We start from the raw sequence: 23143 nt of genomic DNA, 5'->3' as shown, positions 1-23143 counted from the left end.
GGAGGCTAAACATCGCAACCCTCTCTCAAGATCTTACTCTGGGGGTGAAACCCCGAAGACAGACTAACCGTCGCCCCCAGTAATCTACAGAATTCACGCCAAAATTTAGAAATAAATTGGAGCCCCCTGTCGGAAACCACGTCCATCGGAAGGCGAAAGACGTGGTCAACGACAGCTACCGCTGTCTCCTTAGCCGAAGGTAGCTAAGGGGATAAAATGAACCATTTTCGAGAATCGGTCCACGACGGTTAAAACAACCTTCTTGCCCTGTGAGGGCGGGAGGGCGGTGATGAAATCTAGTGCGATGTGGGACCAGGGTCTCGAAGGAACCGACAGCGGTTGGAGTAACCCATCCGGAGGGCGATTAGACGTCTTACCCATGGCACAAACTGAACAAGCCAAAACAAATTCCCGGACGTCGCCAGCCATACCTGGTCACCAGAATCGTTGCTTGACCAAAAATTTTGTTCTATTTACCCCTGGATGACAAGCTACATTGGAACAACGACCCCATCGTATCACGTCGAACCGAACCCCCTCCGGCACAAATAACCGACTCGGTGGCCCACTGGGCGGAGACGTTACCCCTTATAAGGCTCTTGAGTTTGGAAAATGCAGCCTCGGCTGCACCAGACCACCTGAAGACAGTTCTGGAAGAGGTGAACGCCGTCAAGGCGCGTCTAGTTGGCTGAAATTGTGAATAAAACGCCGATAGAAATTGGCGAATCCCAGAAACCTCTGTAGGGCCTTACGGGAATCTGGACTTGGCCAATCTATCACAGCCTTAAAGGGTTACTTCAGCGATTAGCATATGGCTTTGTATCAGTAGAAACCCTGGAGAATATTCAAATTATTGTGCTTTCCCCCCTCATATCTCCCTGAGACAAGAGATTTATGCATTTTATTTCTGGAAAAATTCCTCCTATGATGCAAAATGACGATTTTTGCATCATAGGAGGAATGTTTGCCCAGAGGCTAAAGACTACAGCCAGCAGAGGGAGCTATTTCCGCATGTTTTAAATCCGCGCATGGGGGATGGGAGATTACACTCAGCTGGCAGGGAGAGCTCAGTTTGCAGACAGGATCATTTAAACGGAGCTATGGTGAGCAATGTAAGTCTTTTAACTTCTCAAATTCATTTCTATGAAAGTTAAGCTTGCAAAGGCATGAACTGAAAGGCGTGCCAGACTGAACTCCTGTGTGAATGTATGCCGCGAATGTAGTCGCGATTCCCTCAGCTCTCATCACTCGTGCAGTTAGTGCTCAGGGCTGTGACACTCGCGCGGTGACTCACTCATTATATTGAACAGACACGTTCAGTTTTTAATTGTAGTGTCTTCTCTAACTTAGTCACAGTAATGAAGTTGGTGGTGTTGGGAATGGCCTCACAGGGCAGCGAAGCATTCTGGGAATTGTAGTCTTTCATCCCCATGGGACAAAAATACATTTTCTGTCTTTTCTCAGTCTAGAAGACACCAAATTCAAAAATAATTTCACATTTCTACTACATTGATGACCCAGTTTAAATACAGATTCATCTTCCCAGCACTGAAGTACCCCTTTAACTTTGTCAGGATCCATGCGCATTCCCTCGGATGAGACGATATAACCCAGGAAAGAAACAGACTGTGGATGAAATGCGCATTTCTCCGCCTTGACAAAAAGCCCATTCTCTAGCAACCTCTGAAGCACTAGTCTGACGTGTCGGACATGCTCTCAAATAGTCGCTTATCTATTTTCTAGAAATACCTGATATTAACCTGACTTTTAATTAATTAAAGTTTTGTCGCCTATACAGAAATTGAACAAATTTACAGCAAATACAAAAATATGTCAGCAAATTAAGTTGTGGCGCTGTGAGATCCAAATTTAATATCTTGTATGACTTCCATGAGCTTGAAGGACTGCATCCATGCGGTTTGGCAAGGATTCATACAATTTATTGATGAAGTCATCAGGAATAGCTAAGAAAGCAGTCTTGCATGCCTCCCAGAGTTCATCAATATTCTTTGGTTTCGTGTGTCCTCTTTCATCCTACCCCACATATGCTCAATGATGTTCATGTCTGGTGACTGGGCTGGCCAATCCTGGAGCATCTTGATCTTCTTCGCCTTGAGGAACTTTGATGTGGAGATGGAAGTATGCAATGGAGCACCGTCCTGCTGCAGAATTTGGCCTCTTTTATGGTTGGGAATAAGAGGTAGCTAAGATTTCTTGGTATTTTAGACTATTGATGTTGCCTTCCACCCTGCAGATCTCTCGCACACCCCCATACTGGATGTAACCCCAGACCATGATTTTTCCGCCACCAAACATCACTGTTTTATGGGTGAATCTCGCATCCATTCTGGCTCCAGTAGGTCTCCTGCAATATTTGCAGCGACTGTGGTGTAATTCAACAGAAGATTCATCTGAAAAATCCACCTTCTGCCACTTTTCCAGCGTCCATCCTTTTAGCAGGCTGTGGGCCTTGGCAAATGCCACACGGTTTTTCAATTGTCTTTTGTTTAGTGCTGGCTTCTGGGCACTGATTCGACCATGGAGGCCATTTCGAGACAGAATCCGACAAACTGTTCTGGTTGACACAGGGACTTCGGGTGACCGGGTCTCGTGGTGCTCTGCTGTAGTGGAAAATGGGCTGGCCTTGGATTTTCGAGCCAACAAACGGTCCTCTCGAGCAGTTGTCTTGCGGGGTCTGTCTGACCTGGGCTTGTCAAAAACGTCTCCAGTCTCTTCAAATCTTTTTTTTATCCCCTGTACTTGACGCTGAGACACATTGAAGGTGTCTGCCACATCAGCAGTGGATCTGGTCTTCAGCCTCTTGATAATCAAAACTTTAGTCTCAGGGTGAATCTTAGGCATGTTTGCAGAGGTCTAGTTGCAGTTGATGTGAAGGTCTAGCGTACTGGGGTTCTTTTTATACACACTTGAGACCTAATTGATCCATCATTAGTCACAGGTGAAGCTCATATGACAAGGTGACAAAACGTATGTCTTTGCAAAAATTGACTCAATGGGCTTTACCAAGCTGTGAATATTAGAATAATTTTTGAAAGATTAAGATTTTGAAAGAAGGTCCCTCCTCCCAAGTTTCTCGCAGGACGTCCAGCACCCCCCGTGGCTGGCGCCCGTAGAGAAGCTCGAAGGGGGAAAACCCCGTGGAGGCTTGGGGAACCTCCCGCACGGCAAATAAGAGGGGTTCTAACCACCGATCCCAATTTTTGGCGTCTTCCTGCACGAACTTACGGATCATGGATTTAAGTGTGCGATTAAACCGTTCGACCAAGCCGTCCGTTTGTGGGTGATAAACGCTTGTTCGAATGGACTTAATGCCCAATAATCCGTATAGTTCGCTTAACATACGGTCACATAAACGCCGTGCCTTGATCAGTGAGGATTTCTTTTGGGAATCCCCACCCGGGAGATTAGTCGAAACAGTGCGTCCGCAACACTCTTCGCGGAGATGTTGCGGAGGGCCACTGCTTCCGGATATCGTGTTGCGTAGTCCACGATGACTAACGCAAAACGATGGCCGCGTGCGGATCGCTCTAATGGCCCGATGAGGTCCATCGCAATTCTCTCGAAGGGGACCTGCATTAATGGAAGTGGGCGCAACGGCGCTTTTGGGGCGGCCAGTGGATTCACCAACTGACATTCAGGACAAGACGCGCACCACCTGCGCACATTGTCATGAATGCCTGGCCAAAAAAATCGGGTCATTAGGCGATTCAGCGTGGCCGCCTGTCCCAGGTGGCCCGCCATCGGGTTAGAGTGAGCCGCCTAGAAAAGCATTTCCCGGCGGCTCTTTGGTACTAATAATTGGGTTGTATCTACCTTTGTTTGAGTGTCTTGGGTCACTCGATACAACCGATCCTTTATTATGGCAAAATAAGGATAAGTGACGGGCAAGGCGGGTTGAAGAGACTGGCCGTCGATAGAGCGGACCTGTTGGAAGGCATTTTTTAGGGTCTCATCTTGTGACTGCTCTAGAGGGAAGTCATTGCGGTCCGAGAGAATCAGTCTCTCGATCCCGCTCGGTTCCTCTGAAGCTGTCCCCACGGGTCCCGTTTCAGTCTCGCCAAGCTGCACTCGCGCCGCCCCAATCCTAGCCTTTTTCTCCCAAGCGGCACCCGCACATAACGACCCCAATAAAGCCGGAAAGGCGGGCCAATTCATCCCCAGAATTAGCGGATGCCGGAGGTGTGGACTAACCGCCAACTCAACCCTATGTTTTTCTCCCCTAAACTGTATCGTGACTGGGACAAGCGGATACTCCACCACATCCCCATGCACACACCGCACCTTAACCACGCGGCCTGTATCCAATGCCCCAGGCTGCATCAGGCTTTGGTGGATTGAGGTTTGGTTACATCCTGAATCCACCAAGGCCTGATATGTAACCCCCTTGATACTCACAGGAATTTGGTACTCTCCTGCTTGATCGGGGGTGGTCCGCTGGAAGTCCGGGACCCGGATCATTGTCCCGACGTCCATCATCGGACATCGGTCCACAAAATGCTGCGGGTCGCCGCACCGCCCGCAGGCCAGCCCAGGCCTACCCGCCGCCCCTGCGTCACAGTTTCAGTCGGGGAGTGGGTTGGAAAATGAGCGGGGGTGGAGAGGGGGTGGAACCGGATCCATTATCCCCACCCGACCCCAGCAGCCCCGCCCCCCTGGACGTGGCCCTCGAACTCCCGAAGTGCCCAGGGCCCATCCCACCCCGGCCTCTGGGGGGAATGCGAGGAGGGCCCGGATGGCGGGACCTAGGGAGAGGGACAGGGCGAGAGGGAGAGACAGAAGGGGGAGAGAGAGAGGGAGAGGTTAGTAGGGGTTCGCCGACCCCCGGGCACGCCACCAGGTGGTCCTTCGCCAGATTGATGGCCGTCGTCAGTGACGTGGGCCGGTGGCACTGGACCCAATCGGCGGTCTTCTTCGGGAGCCGAGCGATGAATTGCTCCAGTACCACCAGATCGAAGATGTGGTCCACGCCGCTTCCACCGGCCAGGAGCCATTTGCGGCACGAGTCCCGGAGCTGTTGGGCCATCGCTGAATAATGGCCCTCTTCAGGTCTTCATACTCCAGGAGGTTCGCCACCGGCAGTTGTTGAGCGGCCGCCTGGGCTTCTCCCGAGAGCAGTGGTATTAGGCGCACCGGCCACTGTGCCCGGGGCCACCCGCAGGCCTCCGCAGCCTTCTGGAATAGATCAATGAAGGCCTCCGGGTCGTCCTGTGGCCCCATCTTGTGCAGGCGCACGTGGACCGGTGCGCTGGCCAGCCCGGCGGCCTCGGCGCGAACCTCCCGGTCAATCCAGCTCCGGAACCTCTCGCGGTCCTCTTGCTGACCTTGGACGATGGCCGCGAAGCGGCGCTCTTGGTCCGCCCTAAGGTCCAGCATAGCCTGATGTTGATCCTGGTGGAGGGCCGCGAGGGAGGTGATGATGTCCGCAAACGGCGAGGCGGAGGGCGTCTGCATGGCGGCGGCGCTGTCCTGCTTCCTTCCCGGGTTTCGGCACCAGTGTAGCACGTTCGTGAATGTGAGGAAGGAAGAGGACACAGGGGTCGGCTGGACGGTTGACGCTTTCTTTATTAAGTATCTCAATACTCAGCAGCACACTCAGCGTGTGACTTCTATCAAACTCAAAACACAACGATCACTTCCGTGTCGGCACTTCCGGCTTCCGGTTTCTCAGTCTCTGGGTCTCTGGCATCAACCGTCCGACTCTCTCTCTCCCTGGTCTCCGGTTCCACTGGCGTTTTATCCCCTCTCAACGCCCATTACTAGAACAAGATACAGGTGTTATTAATCTGTGTCCAACCCACTCACTTACCGCTCGTCCTGCGGCTCTCTCTCCCACTGCAGACCTCGCTGAACCACGCCCCCCTTGCCACAGTCAATTTGTACACAAGCGACAAGACTTTTGTCAGGGACTATAGATAGATAGATAGATAGATAGATAGATAGATAGATAGATAGATAGAATACAAATTTCTTTATTAGCTATAGAATCATGGTATCATTAGTGATGGCTGATGCAAAACTGACAGGAAAAAAATCTGATTTCGGAGAAAAAAAAGCAATTTCATTTTTTTTTCTTTTTTTATTTGTGGCGGAAACGTGCTTCCATAGCTAAGTCCTTCAGCAGCAGAGCAATTAATATTTTTGAATAAAAATGTTATGTAAAAAATGTGACACATTGTGGCATTAATAATTATTAATCTTAATTTTTCATGACTAAAAACAATTAAAGTTATTTACAATGAGGAGGTTAGTTACAAAACTTTGGCACATTTGCTTCAACTGTTTCAGTGCTTCATGAAGCCTCGGTCTGCCCATCACTCCTATTCGTGCATATGCCTTTAGTTTGTTTTATTTTTAATAAAATAATGTATGACGTATGTCTCAACAATTCAGAAAGAAAATTAGAAAATTTCATCGAGAGGGGTCAGCTTCAGTGTCCCCTTTCCCCCACCTGTGGCAGACATACTCTGGCGATGGAGCGCTAGATGCTTTTTTTGCCTCAATTTTGATATCCGACCATATCTTTTTTTATTTTGGACGCGGTCCGAGGTTGTGAGGCTACAGCATTTACGGCATCTGCAACCTTTTGCCACTCAAGTGCCTTTTTGGCATTAGTAATGCCCACACTGTGCCGTCCAAACAACATTTTTCTCCTCTTTTCCACCTCGCCAACGATAAATTTCACAATCGATGAATATTAACTTGTGGGCATTTCGCAGACTATTTATAGGCAACTATGGGCGTGACATGAAGCCGCAAAAGCTGTGCTACATTTAGAATTGATTGTGATTTATTAAGGGAAAACTGCGTTGGATGTGCTTGCGCATGGTTTTATAAATCCGAATATTACTGTGCGTACGCACGTCCTATGTTTCATCCATACGCCCACTTCTGACGCAAATCCTACGCAAAGTTTTATAAATAAGGCCCGAGGTCAGGAAGCAGACAGACTGGCTTAACCGACCGTCTGCTAGCTGTCTCACGACACAGAAGTCAGCTAAATCCCAGCATATAGAGATTCTTTCAACCAGAGTCCTGCACGGGCTTGGGTACCCGCGGGTAGCCGACAGGTCAACCCGCAAATTTTGCGGAAACGGGTGAAAAACAGCCAACTGTGTCGGGTCGGACAAGGGGGAAACAGGGGTCTAACACAGGTTTAAAACAGACACGTGCGAACGTAAAATGTATGCATATTTTTAGGAACACATCTACAAAAATATGTCTTGCCTGTATTTCAAGTTAATCAAATAATTTTAAAACAAATCAGGGTATTTGTGCTCGCGCCATCGTGCGCCCACCCAGGATTCTCTCACTTTCAAAAAATCATACAAGGCTTCAGGGGGGTCGCACACCAGACTCAAAGCTCAGCGCCAAACACGCACATTATATACGTGCAAGCTCAGTTTTAAATCCACTTCTGACAGAAGAGCTGCACGATGTGTGCATCTTGTAGCACAGGGTGAAATCGGTACATTGGCGCTCTGTGGCGCGGCAGGATTTTAAAGAACTTCCTGAGTCGCCACGGACAGGCGCCGAATGTCGGTGTGCGTACACGTGTGTGTACGGTGTACGGTGTACAGTGTATGGTGTGCGTACACTCATTGAAAATAATATGTTCAAATTTTAAAGACGTGGCGCGGTGCTGTATTTACTTATGTATGACTTGGCAATTAATGTGTAGGCCTATGTAATGTTATATGCTAAACTGATTTTATTTCGGGTGCAAATGATTAAAAATGTAATTGATGTCCAACAAATAAACAACAGATACTTCTAAAAAAAATAGCATATTGTGATAAAAGTTATTTATTTTCCATATTGCAATGATACAAATTAAACTTTCATATATTTTAGATTCATTGCACACCAACTGAAATATTTCAGGTCTTTTATTGTTTTAATACTGATGATTTTGGCATACAGCTCATGAAAACCCAAAATTCCTATCTCAAAAAATTAGCATATCATGAAGTGGTTCTCTAAACGAGCTATTAACCTAATCATCTGAATCAACTAATTAACTATAAATACCTGCAAAAGATTCCTGAGGCTTTTAAAAATTCCCAGCCTGGTTCATTACTCAAAACCGCAATCATAGGTAAGACTGCCGACCTGACTGCTGTCCAGAAGGCCATCATTGACACCCTCAAGCAAGAGGGTGAGACACAGAAAGACATTTCTGAACGAATAGGCTGTTCCCAGAGTGCTGTATCAAGGCACCTCAGTGGGAAGTCTGTGGGAAAGAAAAAGTGTGGCAAAAAACGCTGCACAACAAGAAGAGGAGACCGTACCCTGAGGAAGATTGTGGAGAAGGACCGATTCCAGCCCATGACCAACATCCAGAGATGGCTCCAGCCACTGACAGGATCCAGAGACGGCTCCAGCCACTGACAGGATCCAGAGACGGCTCCAGCCACTGACAGGATCCAGAGACGGCTCCAGCCACTGACAGGATCCAGAGACGGCTCCAGCCACTGACAGGATCCAGAGACGGCTCCAGCTACTGACAGGATCCAGAGACGGCTCCAGCCACTGACAGGATCCAGAGATGGCTCCAGAAACTGACCAGCATCCAGAGACTTCTCCAGACCACTGACCCCATAGCTCCACCCAATACATTTTTTTTTTACATTTGGGAGGGGGGTACCTTGATAATGCCATGAAGGCTGTGTCTCTGTTTCCATGGCCCAGGTCCGCTCATGCTCCCAAGTCCACCCACCTGAACTTTTTGTTAATATAGTCTGGGTTACGTTGGGTGTTGGGAGCTGCCCATAGAGGAGGGGATCTGTCACAGTGTGTTTGGGGTTTGTTCAAATTTCATGTTCTTATTTTGTCATGTTCATTGTAAAGTTTCTTAGTTTGTCAGGTTCACTGTCTTGTTTTCTGGTTTGTCATGTGATTCCCATGCCCTCATGTGTTCTTGCCTCATGCTGTCATTGGTTAATTGTTTAATCATTGTTCACAGGTGTCCCTTGTAGAGTCATTAGTTTTTGTATACTTAGCACTTGTGTTTGCCTTGTTCCCTTGTCTAGTATTGTTTGGGGGTAACCCATTGTTGGTGAGTGTAGTCAAGTCTTTTGTTTATTTTGTATATCTTCACAGTTTGAAATAAACTGCACCTGGGTCCCTAAACCGTGCCTCCAGTGGACTGCTTGTTACAGTGGAATAGATACAGTGCTTCCAATGTTACCCAAAAATTAAAAATCCAACTTCCATTTTTTGTATTGATTTTATCTATACATCTATATAAAAGCTTTTTATAAAATATAATTTAAAATAAATTATTTTATAAAAGGTGTATTAGAATATAGATCAGATCAGGTCTGATAGGTCTATGAACCGGGTTGGTTGATAGCTGAATATTCAAACATCATGGTGAAATCAGGTGAGCTTCTGTGAGTATAAAGCTGAGTCATATTAGTGGCAAGCATCCTCACACAGAGTCTACTCTCCAAGATAGATCTGTCATGGAAATGTCTGCCTGGGGAGTGACAAACATGGACAATCAATCAATCCAATACTGCTTTCCAAACAACAATTTGTCTTGTAGCAGAAGTATCCGACCTGAAGTGGAGTACATTATTGTCTACAGTTTCATTGCTGTAACATCAGTGTTCACCGTGTTTCTGAACCTGTTGGTGATCATCTCCATCTCACACTTCAAGCAGCTCCACACTCCCACCAATGTGCTGATCCTCTCTCTGGCAGTGGCTGATCTGATCGCAGGACTGATTCTCCTGCCAGTCCAGGGAATGAAACTGATTGAGCCATGCTGGTACTTTGGAGAAATATTTTGCTCAATATTTCCTCTTATTCTTTATGTTGTTGTCACAGCAGCTCTTGGTAATATGGTTATTATATCTGTGGATCGATACATTGCTGTGAATGACCCCCTGCGATATCCAATGAAGGTCACTAATAGCAGAGTTGTTGTTTCTATTGTTGTAAACTGGTTATTCTCCCTCATATATAATTTGTATCTGTTGTATGAGATTGTACTGTATCCAGAGAGAAACCACACATGTATTGGAGAATGCATACTTTCTCTTAATTTGGAAAATGTAATACTAGATTCCTTTGTTTGTTTAGTTGCACCTTGTTGTATAATTATTCCTTTAAATGTGAAAATCTGCTTTGTAGCAAATTATCAAGCTAAGCATTTCAATTCCGTCACAGACAAAAAGATCAAATCAGAACAAAAGGCTGCGAGAACCTTAGGGATTGTAGTACTGGTTTATCTTCTTTGCTGGATGCCATACTATTTAACTTCTCTTTCTGTTGGACATAATGAAAATTATTCTCTCATAATTAATGTAATGGATTGGATAGTATGCATGAATTCCTGTATGAATCCACTTATATATGCAATATTTTATCGATGGTTCAGACTGTCAGCAAAATACATTTTGACCCTGAAAATATTTAAACCTTCATCAGCAAACATAAATATCATGCAAATGTAAAGGTACAAAGAACATTAGATGGCCTATGCATGACCTGGTAACTGTGCAGTAAAACAATTGAGACAAATTCACAACATGAGCTTAAATGACTGATGATGGGTAAGAGTGATGTCTATTCATTATAATGACAATTATTGTTAAGCTCTTCATATCTCTTGTTTTCTGCCTGTTTTTTCTGTATAAAAAAGAATGAACCAATTAACCAGTATGACATCCAATTAGTAATGGATTAATTTTGTATTTCTACATTGTGTTAAGCCTATAACAAAAAAAAGCATTTAATTTACCAACGTTTACAATATGCATGGCACTAACATGAAGTATATTTAATTTTGAACTTGCAGAAATGTTTTATAAATATTTTCTTTTAAATGTAGTGCATTCAGTTCCTGAATAATACAAATATATTTTGGAATAATATTTTCAGTTTCATTTTTATACATGTAAAAAATGTGTTTAGGCTAACAGCTCTCAGTGATGTGTCGGGTCCTCGCAATAGAAGCAGCACTGATACATTTTGCAGGAATGAGTGGGAGCCCAGCGTGCCTGTAGCTTTTTTTTTATTATTTAGTTTTGGTGAGTGAATGAAAAACTAAGGCCTATTTAGCACGTATGGCATATCTAATCTGCTCCATATTAGACACCAAACCAAGCTGTGATGTGAAGTCAAACATATATATTGTAAATGCGGAGGGCACTTTCACAGGTCGCAACAGCACTCAAACTCCTTCTTACCTCATTCCATATTCCCCTTTATTATGTTTAGCTGCAGTGTGAGTATACAGTACACAGTTTTGTTATCTAGAGCAGTGCTTCTCAAACCTATCCTGGAGACTGTGAAACACTAAACCCACCAAAATGGCTAAAAAGACAGGGCCCACTAAGACAGGAGTGTCCAATACTGCTTCTGGAAAGTTACTGTCCATCAGAGCATCAAACACACATGAACCTGCTCTTCAGGATTACTACAAACTTGGAGCTGAATTCTGTGGGATATAGAGCATAACTGTATGAGGGGCCTTTCCTTGCTCCTGGCAAAAAGCCCACCCTATTGAAAGAAATACTTTAGCTAAAGTAATGAGTTTTGTATAATAAAATCTATATTAATGCAAAACAACCACTTTAGAAAAAAAAACCTAAATATAGCTGCAAGCAGCAATACCGGGGCCAAGCAAAACAGAAGCAAACAAGGAAGCTAACAGCAGACCAACTGCAAAAATGAGTAAAGACATTTGGAGACAATTTTAAGCTAAAATGTTTAAATCTCACATTAATACAGTTATGAAATGAAAGTTATAAGCATTTAGGTGAACAAAATTAGCCACTAGCTGGCGTTGTTTCAAAACTTCTCAGGCTCCTTCAGGGCATCGTGCTGATGACCCATATTGAGTTTTATAACAATCCGTTCATGTGTTCATTAAAAAACTAGGCAAAAAAATAGCATTTTTTTGTATCTCTGGACCAGTAGGTGGAGCTGCACCAGGTCATGCTTGTGATGACATGTACCAAGTTTGGTTTGAAAACAATAAAGTGTTGCAGAGATATAGCCTTTCGCAACCGCTACGTAAAATTTGTTTACGCGTTTATCAAAAACAATTGCACATATCCACTTAAATTCTATAATTTTTTGTTGGCACCACCTGAAGATGATCTGGTTTAATTTTCATGCAAATTGGACGAAGTTAGCAAATGTATTTTTTTTGGGAAATTTTAAATGATGGAAAATGTGTCATATGGCGCGATCAAATCGGCATGAGCTCAGGAGTCAGGGGAAAATTTTGTTTCTAGACCTTAGGGTTCCAAAGTTATTAACAGAAACATGAGTAAAACAGTGGACAGGTGTTGGCGCTAGAGGGATTGAGATAGAGAAACCAAAATTGGTGTATTCAATGTTGGGACTGTCCTCTATCAGAATCTCAAATTTGTCTCAGAGTTGTTCTCTGGCTCTCAGATGCTCTCAGAGAGAGGCACATGCGCATGCGGCGACTCGCAGCTACAGGTGTCGGTGTGCTTGTTGTGCTTTGTCAGTGTGTTTTCATGTTTTTTTCTGTATCTCAAAAAATAACTTTTCTTCTTCATTTCACATCACTGTTGGACGCGAAGATTTGTTTTATACCCTACAGAGACACGGGATAAAGAGAGGCTTGATGGAGAAAATGAGGATTATTATTTTACTGACTTTGATCCATCTAAGTTTGTGTATGTTTGAATCACCTCAGGAGTCGGTAAGAATCCAATATTCCCGGGAGTTTCTTTTAAAATGGTACAAACCTAACAACGTACAACCCGCTGGATTTGGCCTGATTTGAGAAGTTTTTCACCTGTTGCTGTTGGACAAAACAAAATCGCCCGCGACAAAAGGTTATATATATAAAACTGTTCTGAAACATGAAAAGGCACAGGTAATTAAGACGAAAGACTGGTCTGAAGATGCTACTTTATGTTTAAAAGGGTGTCTGGATTCCACGGATTAGACTGTTTTTATGGACTCTGGTTCAGACATTGATCAAGAAACAGATGAAATTTGTAGTTATTTGACATTTTGTGAGGATATTTTAATACCTGTGAAATCATTTAAGAAATTTCCAAACAGTAAACCGTGGGTCACAATATCATTAAATATTCTTCTGTCAAAAAGAAATAGTGCTTTCAAAGAGGGAAATAGTGTAGAGCATTATATGCTAAAAAGAGAAATTAAGTGTGAAATAAAAAGGGCTAAAGCAGTTTATAGCGAGAATCTCAAGTTCAATTTGAAAAATTGAGTTCCCTTTCGGGGAACTCGAGCTGCGTCGAAACGCTGTGAGAACGCCTCTGCGTTAATGCGTCGTGAAGCGCCTGTAGAACCATTCCATCGGAAAAAAGATCGATCGTCGGCGTGATGACGTCATCGACCGGAAGCTATAAAACGTCCGTGAAAACAAACAGGAACTAGCTTCTGAGCCTTCAGCAAGCGATCTGTGTGAACCTGTCTGTCTATTTGGTGTTTTTGTCTGTCTATATCCAGAGATTTTCCACCCTTTTGTTAAATATTGCAGTATATATTAACAAACAAAGAGAAAATAAAATAGATAGAGTAAAATGGCGAGTGAAAGCAGCTTTAAGAGGTGTGTTCATCCCTGCCCACGCTACATCACGAGCGGGGATACACACTCTCTTTGTGTAGCCTGCTTGGGAGCGCAGCATGCCCAGGCAGCCCTCGAGGGGGCTGCTTGCGAGCACTGTGAGCGTATGCCACTGAGAACGCTGCGCTCCCGCCGGGCACTCTTCGAGGAAGGTGCCTCGGCTCGTGTTCCCCGCGGCTCTGGTCCCGCTTCCGCCGAGGCGGAGCGAAGGCTGCAGTCGCGGGGATCACAATTGGATGTTGCAGAGGGGTTAGAGACGGGCGCTGCCTTATCTCTGCCCTCACCTGCTCCATCCAGCGGCTCTTCTCGGGGCATGGAAGCACGCATGGCGGTTTCTTCCCCCCCGAGAGAGTCGCCGGTGCTCCAACTATCCAGCTCCGAGGAGGTGGACGTTGAGAGCATCGCGACTGAAGATTCGCCACTTCAGTCCCCTGCGAGTGAGGAGCTCGTTGAGGTTTTAACGCGAGCTGTGGCCAGACTAAATATTGACTGGCCCATAGAAAGATCTGAGGCAGGAAGAAGAAAATCTAGTAAATTAGATGAAAGATTCCTGCCCGCTCGCGCTTCAGAACCTCAGCGACGGGGCCTGCCGTTCTTCCATGATTTGCACACCGAGGTGGCAAAGTCATGGAAGAGACCGGCATCATACCGTGTGTTCAGCCCTCAGACTTCGGTCTATAGCAACATCATGGGGCTGAAGCACTACGGTTATGGGGCGATGCCAAAGGTAGAAGAGACGCTCGCGAGCCATCTCTCGCCTTCCTCGGCATCGTCCCTGAAGGCCCCGACTTTGCCCACCAGACCATTAAAAACAACGTCGGCACTGGTGGGCAAGGCGTACTCGGCGGCAGGTCAGGCTGCTGCATGCCTGCATACTATAGCTATAATGCAGGCTTATCAGGCTGACCTGCTCAGGGACTTAGATGGACGTGATGAAGTGGGGGGAGATATTATAAATGAGCTCAGAACATCAGCTGATCTTGCTCTCCGGGCCACCAAGGAGACGGCCAGATGTGTTGGCCGCTCTATGGCAGCCTTGGTGGCTACAGAGAGGCATTTATGGCTCAACCCCACTGAAATCAAGGAGAGGGAGAAAAGCTTCCTGCTCGATGCGCCGCTGTCTCCTGGTGGCCTCTTCGGTGACGCAGTACACACTGTCACCGAGAGGTTCCAGGAGTCAAAGAAGCAAGCTGCGGCGCTAAAGCAGTTTCTCCCTCTCCGGGTCCAGGTCCCTGGGGCTGCCGCTGACATCAGGCAGCCCAAGCCGAGTACGAGCTCCGCTCACAGGGCGCAACAAAAGCAGAGCGTCGCCGCTCGAGCTCCCCCTCAGCGCGGGGACCAGGGGCGGCGCTCTCAGACGAGGCCTTCGAGGGGCAGGGCTGATCTGCGGACAGTCCTGATCGCCAAGAAGGCCTCGTCGAAGCGTTCCTGACGCCAGAAGCGCCAGGACGCTGAGGGTGGTTCCCCCCGTAGGGAAGCGGTGTTTACCCCTGCCAACGGTACCCGCTTCCCTACGGCACCCTCGGGGGGCCGCGCTGCCAACCCCGCCGCAATGCCGGGGCGCAGTCGGTCTCCGCGGGCCACCCGAGGGTGGTCTGAACCCCTTCGGGGGCCCCCGAGCAGTCAAGTCAGTCGTTCCCTGCCGGTCCGCCGCTTCAGGGCACTGTGCTTGTTGCTCAAAATACACCAGAGGCCAGCCTCGAGAGGCTGGTTCCCTTAGTAGATTTTCTAGACGAGTGGAAACGTCTATCAAATATATCTCATTGGGTCCTGCAGATAATAGAAAAGGGGTACGCCATTCAGTTCAGAAGTCGGCCACCTCCTTTCTGCGGTGTCCTACCTACAGAGGTGGGCCCGGAGCAGGCTCTGGTAATGGCACAGGAAGTAGAGACACTCCTGCAAAAAGGGGCTATAGAGAGGGTTCCCCCTCCCAGCAGGGAGTCTGGCTTTTACAGCCGTTACTTCATCGTGCCGAAGAAGGATGGGGGCTTACGCCCGATATTAGATCTGCGGCTATTGAATCGCTCGGTGGCCAAGCTCAAATTCAAGATGCTTACACTCAGACAGATTGTAGCGCAGGTCAAATCGGAGGATTGGTTTGTCACCATAGACCTCAAAGATGCGTATTTTCATGTCTCCATCCTTCCACATCACAGGAAGTTCCTGAGGTTTGCCTTCGGGGGAGAGGCATACCAATATCGTGTACTTCCCTTCGGTCTAGCACTGTCACCCCGCACGTTCACCAAGTGTGTGGATGCAGCTCTGGCGCCGCTGCGTCTACAGGGCATCCGCATACTGAACTATATCGACGACTGGCTGATTCTAGCGAATACAGAACCGATGGCGGTTCAGCATCGAGATGCTGTTCTCGCCCACATGTCGAAGTTGGGGTTGAGGCTGAACGCCAAGAAGAGTGTGCTTTCTCCGGCTCAGAGAACCACTTTTCTAGGTGTGAACTGGGATTCGGTAATTATGCGGGCGCAATTATCGCCAACACGCATAGCATCGGTCCTGGCAGCCGTCAAAGAACAGAAGCTAGGCCGGGCCGTCACTGTGAAACAGTTCCAGAAACTGTTAGGTCTCATGGCAGCAGCGTCCAACGTGATACCTTTTGGCCTACTGTACATGAGGCCACTGCAGTGGTGGCTCAAAACGAAAGGGTTCTCCCCGAGGGGAAATCCGCTCCGCACGATCAAAGTCACGCGGCGATGCCTACGTGCTCTGGTCATGTGGAAAAACCCGGGGTTTTTATCTCAGGGTCCCGTGTTGGGGGCTCATGTTCGTCGCGTAACGCTAACGACAGACGCCTCTCTCACGGGCTGGGGGGCGACCATGAGTGGTCGCTCGTCCCAGGGTCTATGGCAGGAACATCAGCGGCACTGGCACATAAATCGGCTAGAGATGCTCGCTGTGTTTCTTGCATTGAAACAGTTCCTGCCCGACCTCAGGGGCCACCATGTGTTAGTCAGGACAGACAACACGTCGGTGGTCGCCTACATAAATCACCAGGGGGGTCTGAGGTCCCGTCCTTTGGACAAATTGGCACATCGGATCCTCCTGTGGGCCCAGGGGAAATTGCTGTCAATCAGGACAGTATATATCCCCGGGGTCCTAAATCAGGAAGCAGACAGCCTGTCGAGACAGGGGCCGAGGCCCAGGGAATGGAGACTCCACCCAGAGGTGGTGGAGCTCCTATGGAAGGTTTATGGGAAAGCGGAAATAGACCTATTTGCTTCGGCGGAGAATTCCCACTGCCCGCAATGGTTTTCTCTGACCCATCCAGCCCCGCTGGGGCTGGATGCCATGGTACAGGAGTGGCCGAGGCTACCTCTGTACGCCTTCCCCCCGATTGTCCTGCTTCCAGGAGTTCTGGAGAGGGTACGCCGGGACGGGGCCCAGGTACTTCTAGTGGCTCCGTACTGGCCGACCCGAGTATGGTTCTCGGACCTGATATCTCTCCTGGAAGGCTCTCCGATGGAGATTCCGACCAGGAGGGATCTACTCTCTCAGGCGGGCGGGAGATTCCTGCACCCACGCCCGGAGATGTGGAAACTGTGGGCCTGGCCTCTGAGGGGGCTAGGCTCATAGAGGAAGGTCTCTCGGCCGAGGTCGTAGAGACCATCCTTCACTCCAGAGCTCCGTCCACGAGGAAACTGTACGCTCTGAAATGGAAACTTTTCTCAGCATGGTGCAGAGAACGCCAGTGGGACCCAGTTAACTGCCCGGTTGGTACAGTGCTGGAGCTTCTGCAGGCAAGGTTCTCGGCAGGGTTGACCCCCTCCACAATAAAGGTGTACGTGGCGGCCTTGGGTGCCTTCCACGTCCCTTTCGGTGGAGTGTCTTTAGGAAGACACCCTCTGATTACACATTTCCTCCGTGGCACTTTAAGGTTGAGGCCGGTGATGCACTCGAGGGTCCCAGCATGGGACTTAGCCATTGTTTTACGGGGCTTGTCCGAGCCTCCATTCGAACCCTTGGAGGAGGTTTCGGATAAGTTCCTTACCCTCAAGACGGTATTTTTGTTGGCTATTTCATCTCTAAAGAGAATAGGAGATATTCAGTCCCTGTCTGTAGGGCCCTCATGTTTAGAGTTTGCGCCTGGGATGGTGAAAGCATTTCTGCATCCCAGGCCGGGTTATGTCCCCAAGGTTCCTACGAGCCCACGGGGCCCCATCACTCTTCAGGCGTTCTGTCCTCCTCCTTTCACGACGTCAGACCAGGAAAGATTGAATCTGCTGTGCCCTGTCAGGGCGTTAGATACTTATGTCCACAGAGCTGCCCTGTGGAGGAAAACTGATCAGCTGTTTGTCTGTTTCGGGCCCCCTAAGAAAGGGGCCCCAGTATCTAAGCAGAGGATGAGCAAGTGGGTGGTCGAGGCCATCTCACTTGCTTATGAGGCGGCCGGGCAGCAGTCTCCACTGGCTGTCCGGGCGCATTCAACCAGGGGTATGGCTGCTTCAAAAGCACTTTTGTCGGGGGCTTCCCTCCACGATATTTGTAACGCGGCCGGATGGTCGTCTCCTTTAACCTTCGTCAGGTTCTATGAACTAGACCTGGCATCTACAGTTGGGGCACAGCTACTCTCGTAACCGTGTGCGCTTCGGCTTCACACATACGAGACACTTGGTCCTATGGCGATGTGGGTATAAGCGTTCTCACAGCGTTTCGACGCAGCTCGAGTTCCCCGAAAGGGAACGTCTCAGGTTACGTATGTAACCCTAGTTCCCTGAGGGAACGAGACGCTGCGTCGCTCTGCCATACTCCCGGCGTGTCCGTGATCACTTACTTCAGGCTTTATCAGAAGTTAGTTCCTGTTTGTTTTCACGGACGTTTTATAGCTTCCGGTCGATGACGTCATCACGCCGACGATCGATCTTTTTTCCGATGGAATGGTTCTACAGGCGCTTCACGACGCATTAACGCAGAGGCATTCTCACAGCGTTTCGACGCAGCGTCTCGTTCCCTCAGGGAACTAGGGTTACATACGTAACCTGAGACGTTTTAGGTTCTGTTTGGGAGGGGATGCGTTTAATTACAGGTCAGGATAGTAGGAAAATAAATAATAGAATTAGCTTGAATGGGTTTAGTTCAGATACAGCTTTAGCAAAGCATTTTAATCATTTTTATATGAGATTTGACACGCACGATGTTAAATTTGAATTTGAAAAATAAATGTAGGATAAACAGTGGGAATGTTTGTGTCCCTTTTGATGTAGGAAGATGTGATAACAGTTTTTGGTAAACACTTTATTTCAATAGTCCACTTTAGACAGTCTACTAACTATAAGTAACTTTGTAACTACATGTCGACTAACTGCCATTAGAGTATTTGTAGACTGTCTGATTAATATTTACAAAAACTTTATTTTGTTGGTTCCCCAAAAGACATTCTACTGACTAAAAGTAACTTGGCAACTACAATTCAACTTATTCTACTAACCCGAACCTTAAAACCTAACCTACCAGTCTACTGACAGTCTACAAATACTCTAATGAGAGTTAGTTGACATGTAGTTGCAAAGTTACTTATAGCTCTATCGAAATAAAGTGTAATCCAGTTTTTAAACAATGCAAAATCAGGAAGGCATCGGGGCCTGATAATATAGAGGGTCATTTACTTAAAGAATGTGCTGAGGAGTTAGGACCAGTATTTCACGACATCTTTGCCTGGTCACTAAAAATACAAAAAGTACCTGCACGGTGGAAGCAGTCTACTTTGATTCTGTTGCCAAAAAAGCAGAATGCACAATTATAAGATGATTTTAGACCTGTGGCGCTTACATCCTTAGTGATGAAATGTTTAGAGAAATTGGTTAAGACAGAAATTATGCAAAGACTGAAAGTTCTAGACCCTCTTAAACTTGCGTACAGAAATAAGCGGGGCGTAGAGGATGCTGTGGCAACTCTCTTACATTTAGTATTTCAGCATTTAGAGAAGCCAAAAATGTTTGTAAAATTACTTTTTATCGATTTTTCATCTGCCTTCAATACCATCCAGCCACATATTTTAATTAACAAACTCATTGAAGAATTTGGGTTGGATTTTTATTTGGTAGGTTGGATTTTAGATTTCCTTGTGCAGAGAACACAGAGAGTCAAAGTAAATGACTGTTATTCTTAATGGCTGGTGTCATCGACTGGGTCACCTCAAGGGTGTGTCCTCTCTCCTCTATTATTTATTTTGTACACTAATGTGTGCAAGAGTAGTTTTGGTAATAGGCACATCTTGAAATTTGCTGACAACTCTGTAATCGTTAGCTTATTGAGTGAGGAGGATCCTACGCATGGTCTAGTGGTTAAGGATTTTACGGTTTGGTGTCAGAATGCTTTTTTAAAAATTAATGTGCTGAAAACTAAAGAGATGACCATTGATCATAGGTTAAGGAGGAAATCAACGGATGATGATAAACTAAGTATTAATGAAGAGGGGATCCAGAGTGTTGAACAATACAAGTATTAGGGTATCATATTGGATAGTAAATAGACGTTTTCCGCAAATACTGATGTCTTGTGTAAGAAGGGGCAGCAAAGATTGTAAAAGATTGCTTACGGAAACTGAGGTCATTTAATGTGGACAAAACATTTGATGTGTATATTTTATAGATCTTATATTGAATCATTGTTATCATTTTCATTATTTTGTGCTGGTTCAACTCTCTGAATGTTAAAAATAAAAATCATATTGAGAGTATTGTAAATCTGGGAAACAAGGTAACATGGAGGAAGCAGATGACTATTGCTCAGTTATACCATAGAAAGGCTTAGCCGTGGGTAAAGCCGAGAACATTTTGTTTGATGATTCTCATCCTTTATTTTCTGAGTTTCATCTTCTCCCATCTGGTAGCCGGTATAGAACTGTGCGAAGTAAAACAAATCAGTTTAAAAATGCATTTTTCCCCTCAGCTGTAAAGTTTTTAAATTCTAGGTAAATGTATTTTGTACTTTTTTTTTTTTCGTGTATGTGTGTGTGTGATATTGTTATATGTTTTTATGTGTATGCCTGTTTGCTTCAACCAAATTGCCTTTGGGAAATGAATAAAGACTGAACTGAACTGAAATCGTTACAACTTTCCTGCAAACGGTTCTGTGGGTTGCCATTGACTTCAGTGGCGGAAGAAGAAGAATACGGGAACAGTTGCAATAAGTGCCTAAGCCCCTTTGGTGCTTGGCCCCTAAAAATTCTGTTAGACTCCACTAGACCTCTGAAGGTGTGCTGTGATATCTGGCAACAAGATGTTAGCAGCAGATCCTGTAAGTCCTGTAAGCTGTGAGGTGGGGCCTCAGTGGATCAGACTTGTTTGTTCAGCACATCTCACAGATGCTCAATTTAATTGAGATCTGGGGAATTTAGAGCCCAAGTCAACACATCAAACTCATTGTTGTGCTCCTCAAACCATTCCTGAACCATTTTTAATTTGCGGGAGAGAGCATTTCCTGCTAAAAGAGACCACAACCACCTCCATGAAACGGTGTGCAAGGTGTGCTACAATGCTTAGGAAGGTGTCAAAACCCATACGGAAATGTAATATATGTCTATATATGAAATATCAATATATGCGATATATGTGATATATAAAGTAAAAACGTATATGAAACATATTAGAAATTGGAACAATTCCATATATTGACATATAAATGTATCCCATATATTATATATGTTAATGTATGTATAATACATATATTGACACATAGGTCTCATATATGAAATATCTTAATATGCTCATATAGAGTAAAAACATAAATGCACATATATGCACAGCATCAGAAATTCCATATATTGACATATATCTTTAGTCCACATATTATATGTTTAAATTATATATGTGACAAATCATTATCACTGTCAAATGTCGTAGAGTCTTAAAATCTATACTATGTATAAAACAAATGACATTTAAAATATAAAATATTTATAATGTTACTTATTGTCAGGTGAGGTAAGAGATGAAGGACTCAAGGGTGCAGAAGTTAATGGGCTTTTTATTGGGCTTTAAAAATAAACAATCGAAACAATCAAACCCCTTCATGCTTGTAACTGGCTCGCCTTAGTTTTTTATGCAATAAGAAATCCTCAAAAAAACGGGAATTCACTTTTGCCAATAGTTTGTTTTTAAACTAACTGTAAGATTCTCAATGAGGGAGCGAAAATAAATTGTATCTATTTAACCACTGAATGAGATAACATAGTAACAATTAGCACATGGATGGAAATCCAAGACAGCATTTTGAATATCGAAGCTCAACACTATAAGTAAACAAATAAACAGTAAATCAATTCCAAACCCAAAATACTAGTGATACACAAACAAAAAACAGTACCAAACATTTCAAAATGCCGTAGAGGGAAAAGGATAAACAGTCTGCAATGCAAGTTTTATATGAGTGTTGTAGAAGTCCCAGTCCCAGCAGGCAATGAAGACATACAATCCTAAATCCTAGATTAGGCACTGGCACAATCCAACACAGGTAAGAAGTAGGTATCAGTGCACTCAAGCCCCATAACAGAGTCCTCTGCGAGCTTCTCTGCAAACTTCCAAACACTATGAATTAACATTTTTATGGGTACATACAAATGTGCATTTGAACAAGATTGTAAAGCATTAGAATGTACAATTCACTTAACTCTCAAACACAATGTGATTCCAGGTATTTTCACCCATGCTCCACTGCCATGCCTCTCCTCTATGCTACTCGTAACCTTAAAACCACTTCCTCCCTCTGTTGCCCTCTAGAGGACAGGATGAAAAATGTCACCCATGTACCAGAGTAACCGTTACATGCTACACAGAACAAAATATGAAAGTACACGCCATGGCTAATGATGAGCACAAGCCGCATGCTAAACAAACAACCCTAAACACATGGACAAAAGAGTGTACTGCCCAAGCAAAACTAGATGCTCACATGAGACCAAGTGAATGCTCAAACTGTACACTTACAACGGGGAGAAAAACACACATGGAGCTTTTAATGTCCGAAGCCTGAACCAAAACCAAATTATGAAATGCCAGGATTCAAACACCACTATATAAATCCATATAAAATCCTATACCAGCATACTGAATGTTTGCATATATTATGTTTAAATAAACTTATATATATAAATTCGACATATATTGTTTACATATATGGCATTAACATACAGTACCATATAAAAAAATCATCATATAAATAATTTTAATATATGTATATATAATAATTATTCTATGGGTATTTCATACATGGTTTAAACCTATATCTTCATATATCATGAGAATGTATATATGTGCTAATAATGTATTGCCTTATATGAAACATATATGACATCACTACTCGGATATAGGGACATATATGTACATATATTACATTTCTGTATGGGAATAGCATCCACATTGATGACAGGACAAAAGCAGAACATTGCCCAAAGCATCGCTCTGCCTCTGCTGGCTTGCCTTCTTCCCATAGTGCATCTTGGTGCCATGTATTCCCAAGGTAAGCCATGCACATGCACCTATGACCATCTACAACCTATGACTTACCATCCACGTGATGTAAAAGAAA

At 45.4% G+C, this 23143-nt stretch overlaps 1 protein-coding gene across 1 annotated transcript; it reads left to right on the top strand.

The window, feature by feature from the left end:
- The first annotated feature begins 9491 nt into the window (after positions 1-9491).
- LOC137045562 (trace amine-associated receptor 13c-like) lies at positions 9492-10481 on the top strand. Its single transcript, XM_067422270.1, has one exon. The coding sequence runs from the start codon at positions 9492-9494 to the stop codon at positions 10479-10481; it is 990 nt and encodes a 329-aa protein (XP_067278371.1).
- The last annotated feature ends 12662 nt before the right edge of the window (positions 10482-23143 follow it).

Source organism: Pseudorasbora parva, chromosome 17, assembly GCF_024679245.1.
Source record: "Pseudorasbora parva isolate DD20220531a chromosome 17, ASM2467924v1, whole genome shotgun sequence".
NCBI lineage: Eukaryota > Metazoa > Chordata > Actinopteri > Cypriniformes > Gobionidae > Pseudorasbora > Pseudorasbora parva.
Note: the sequence above shows the minus strand (reverse complement) of the source record. Positions and strands in the feature narration are given on the sequence as shown.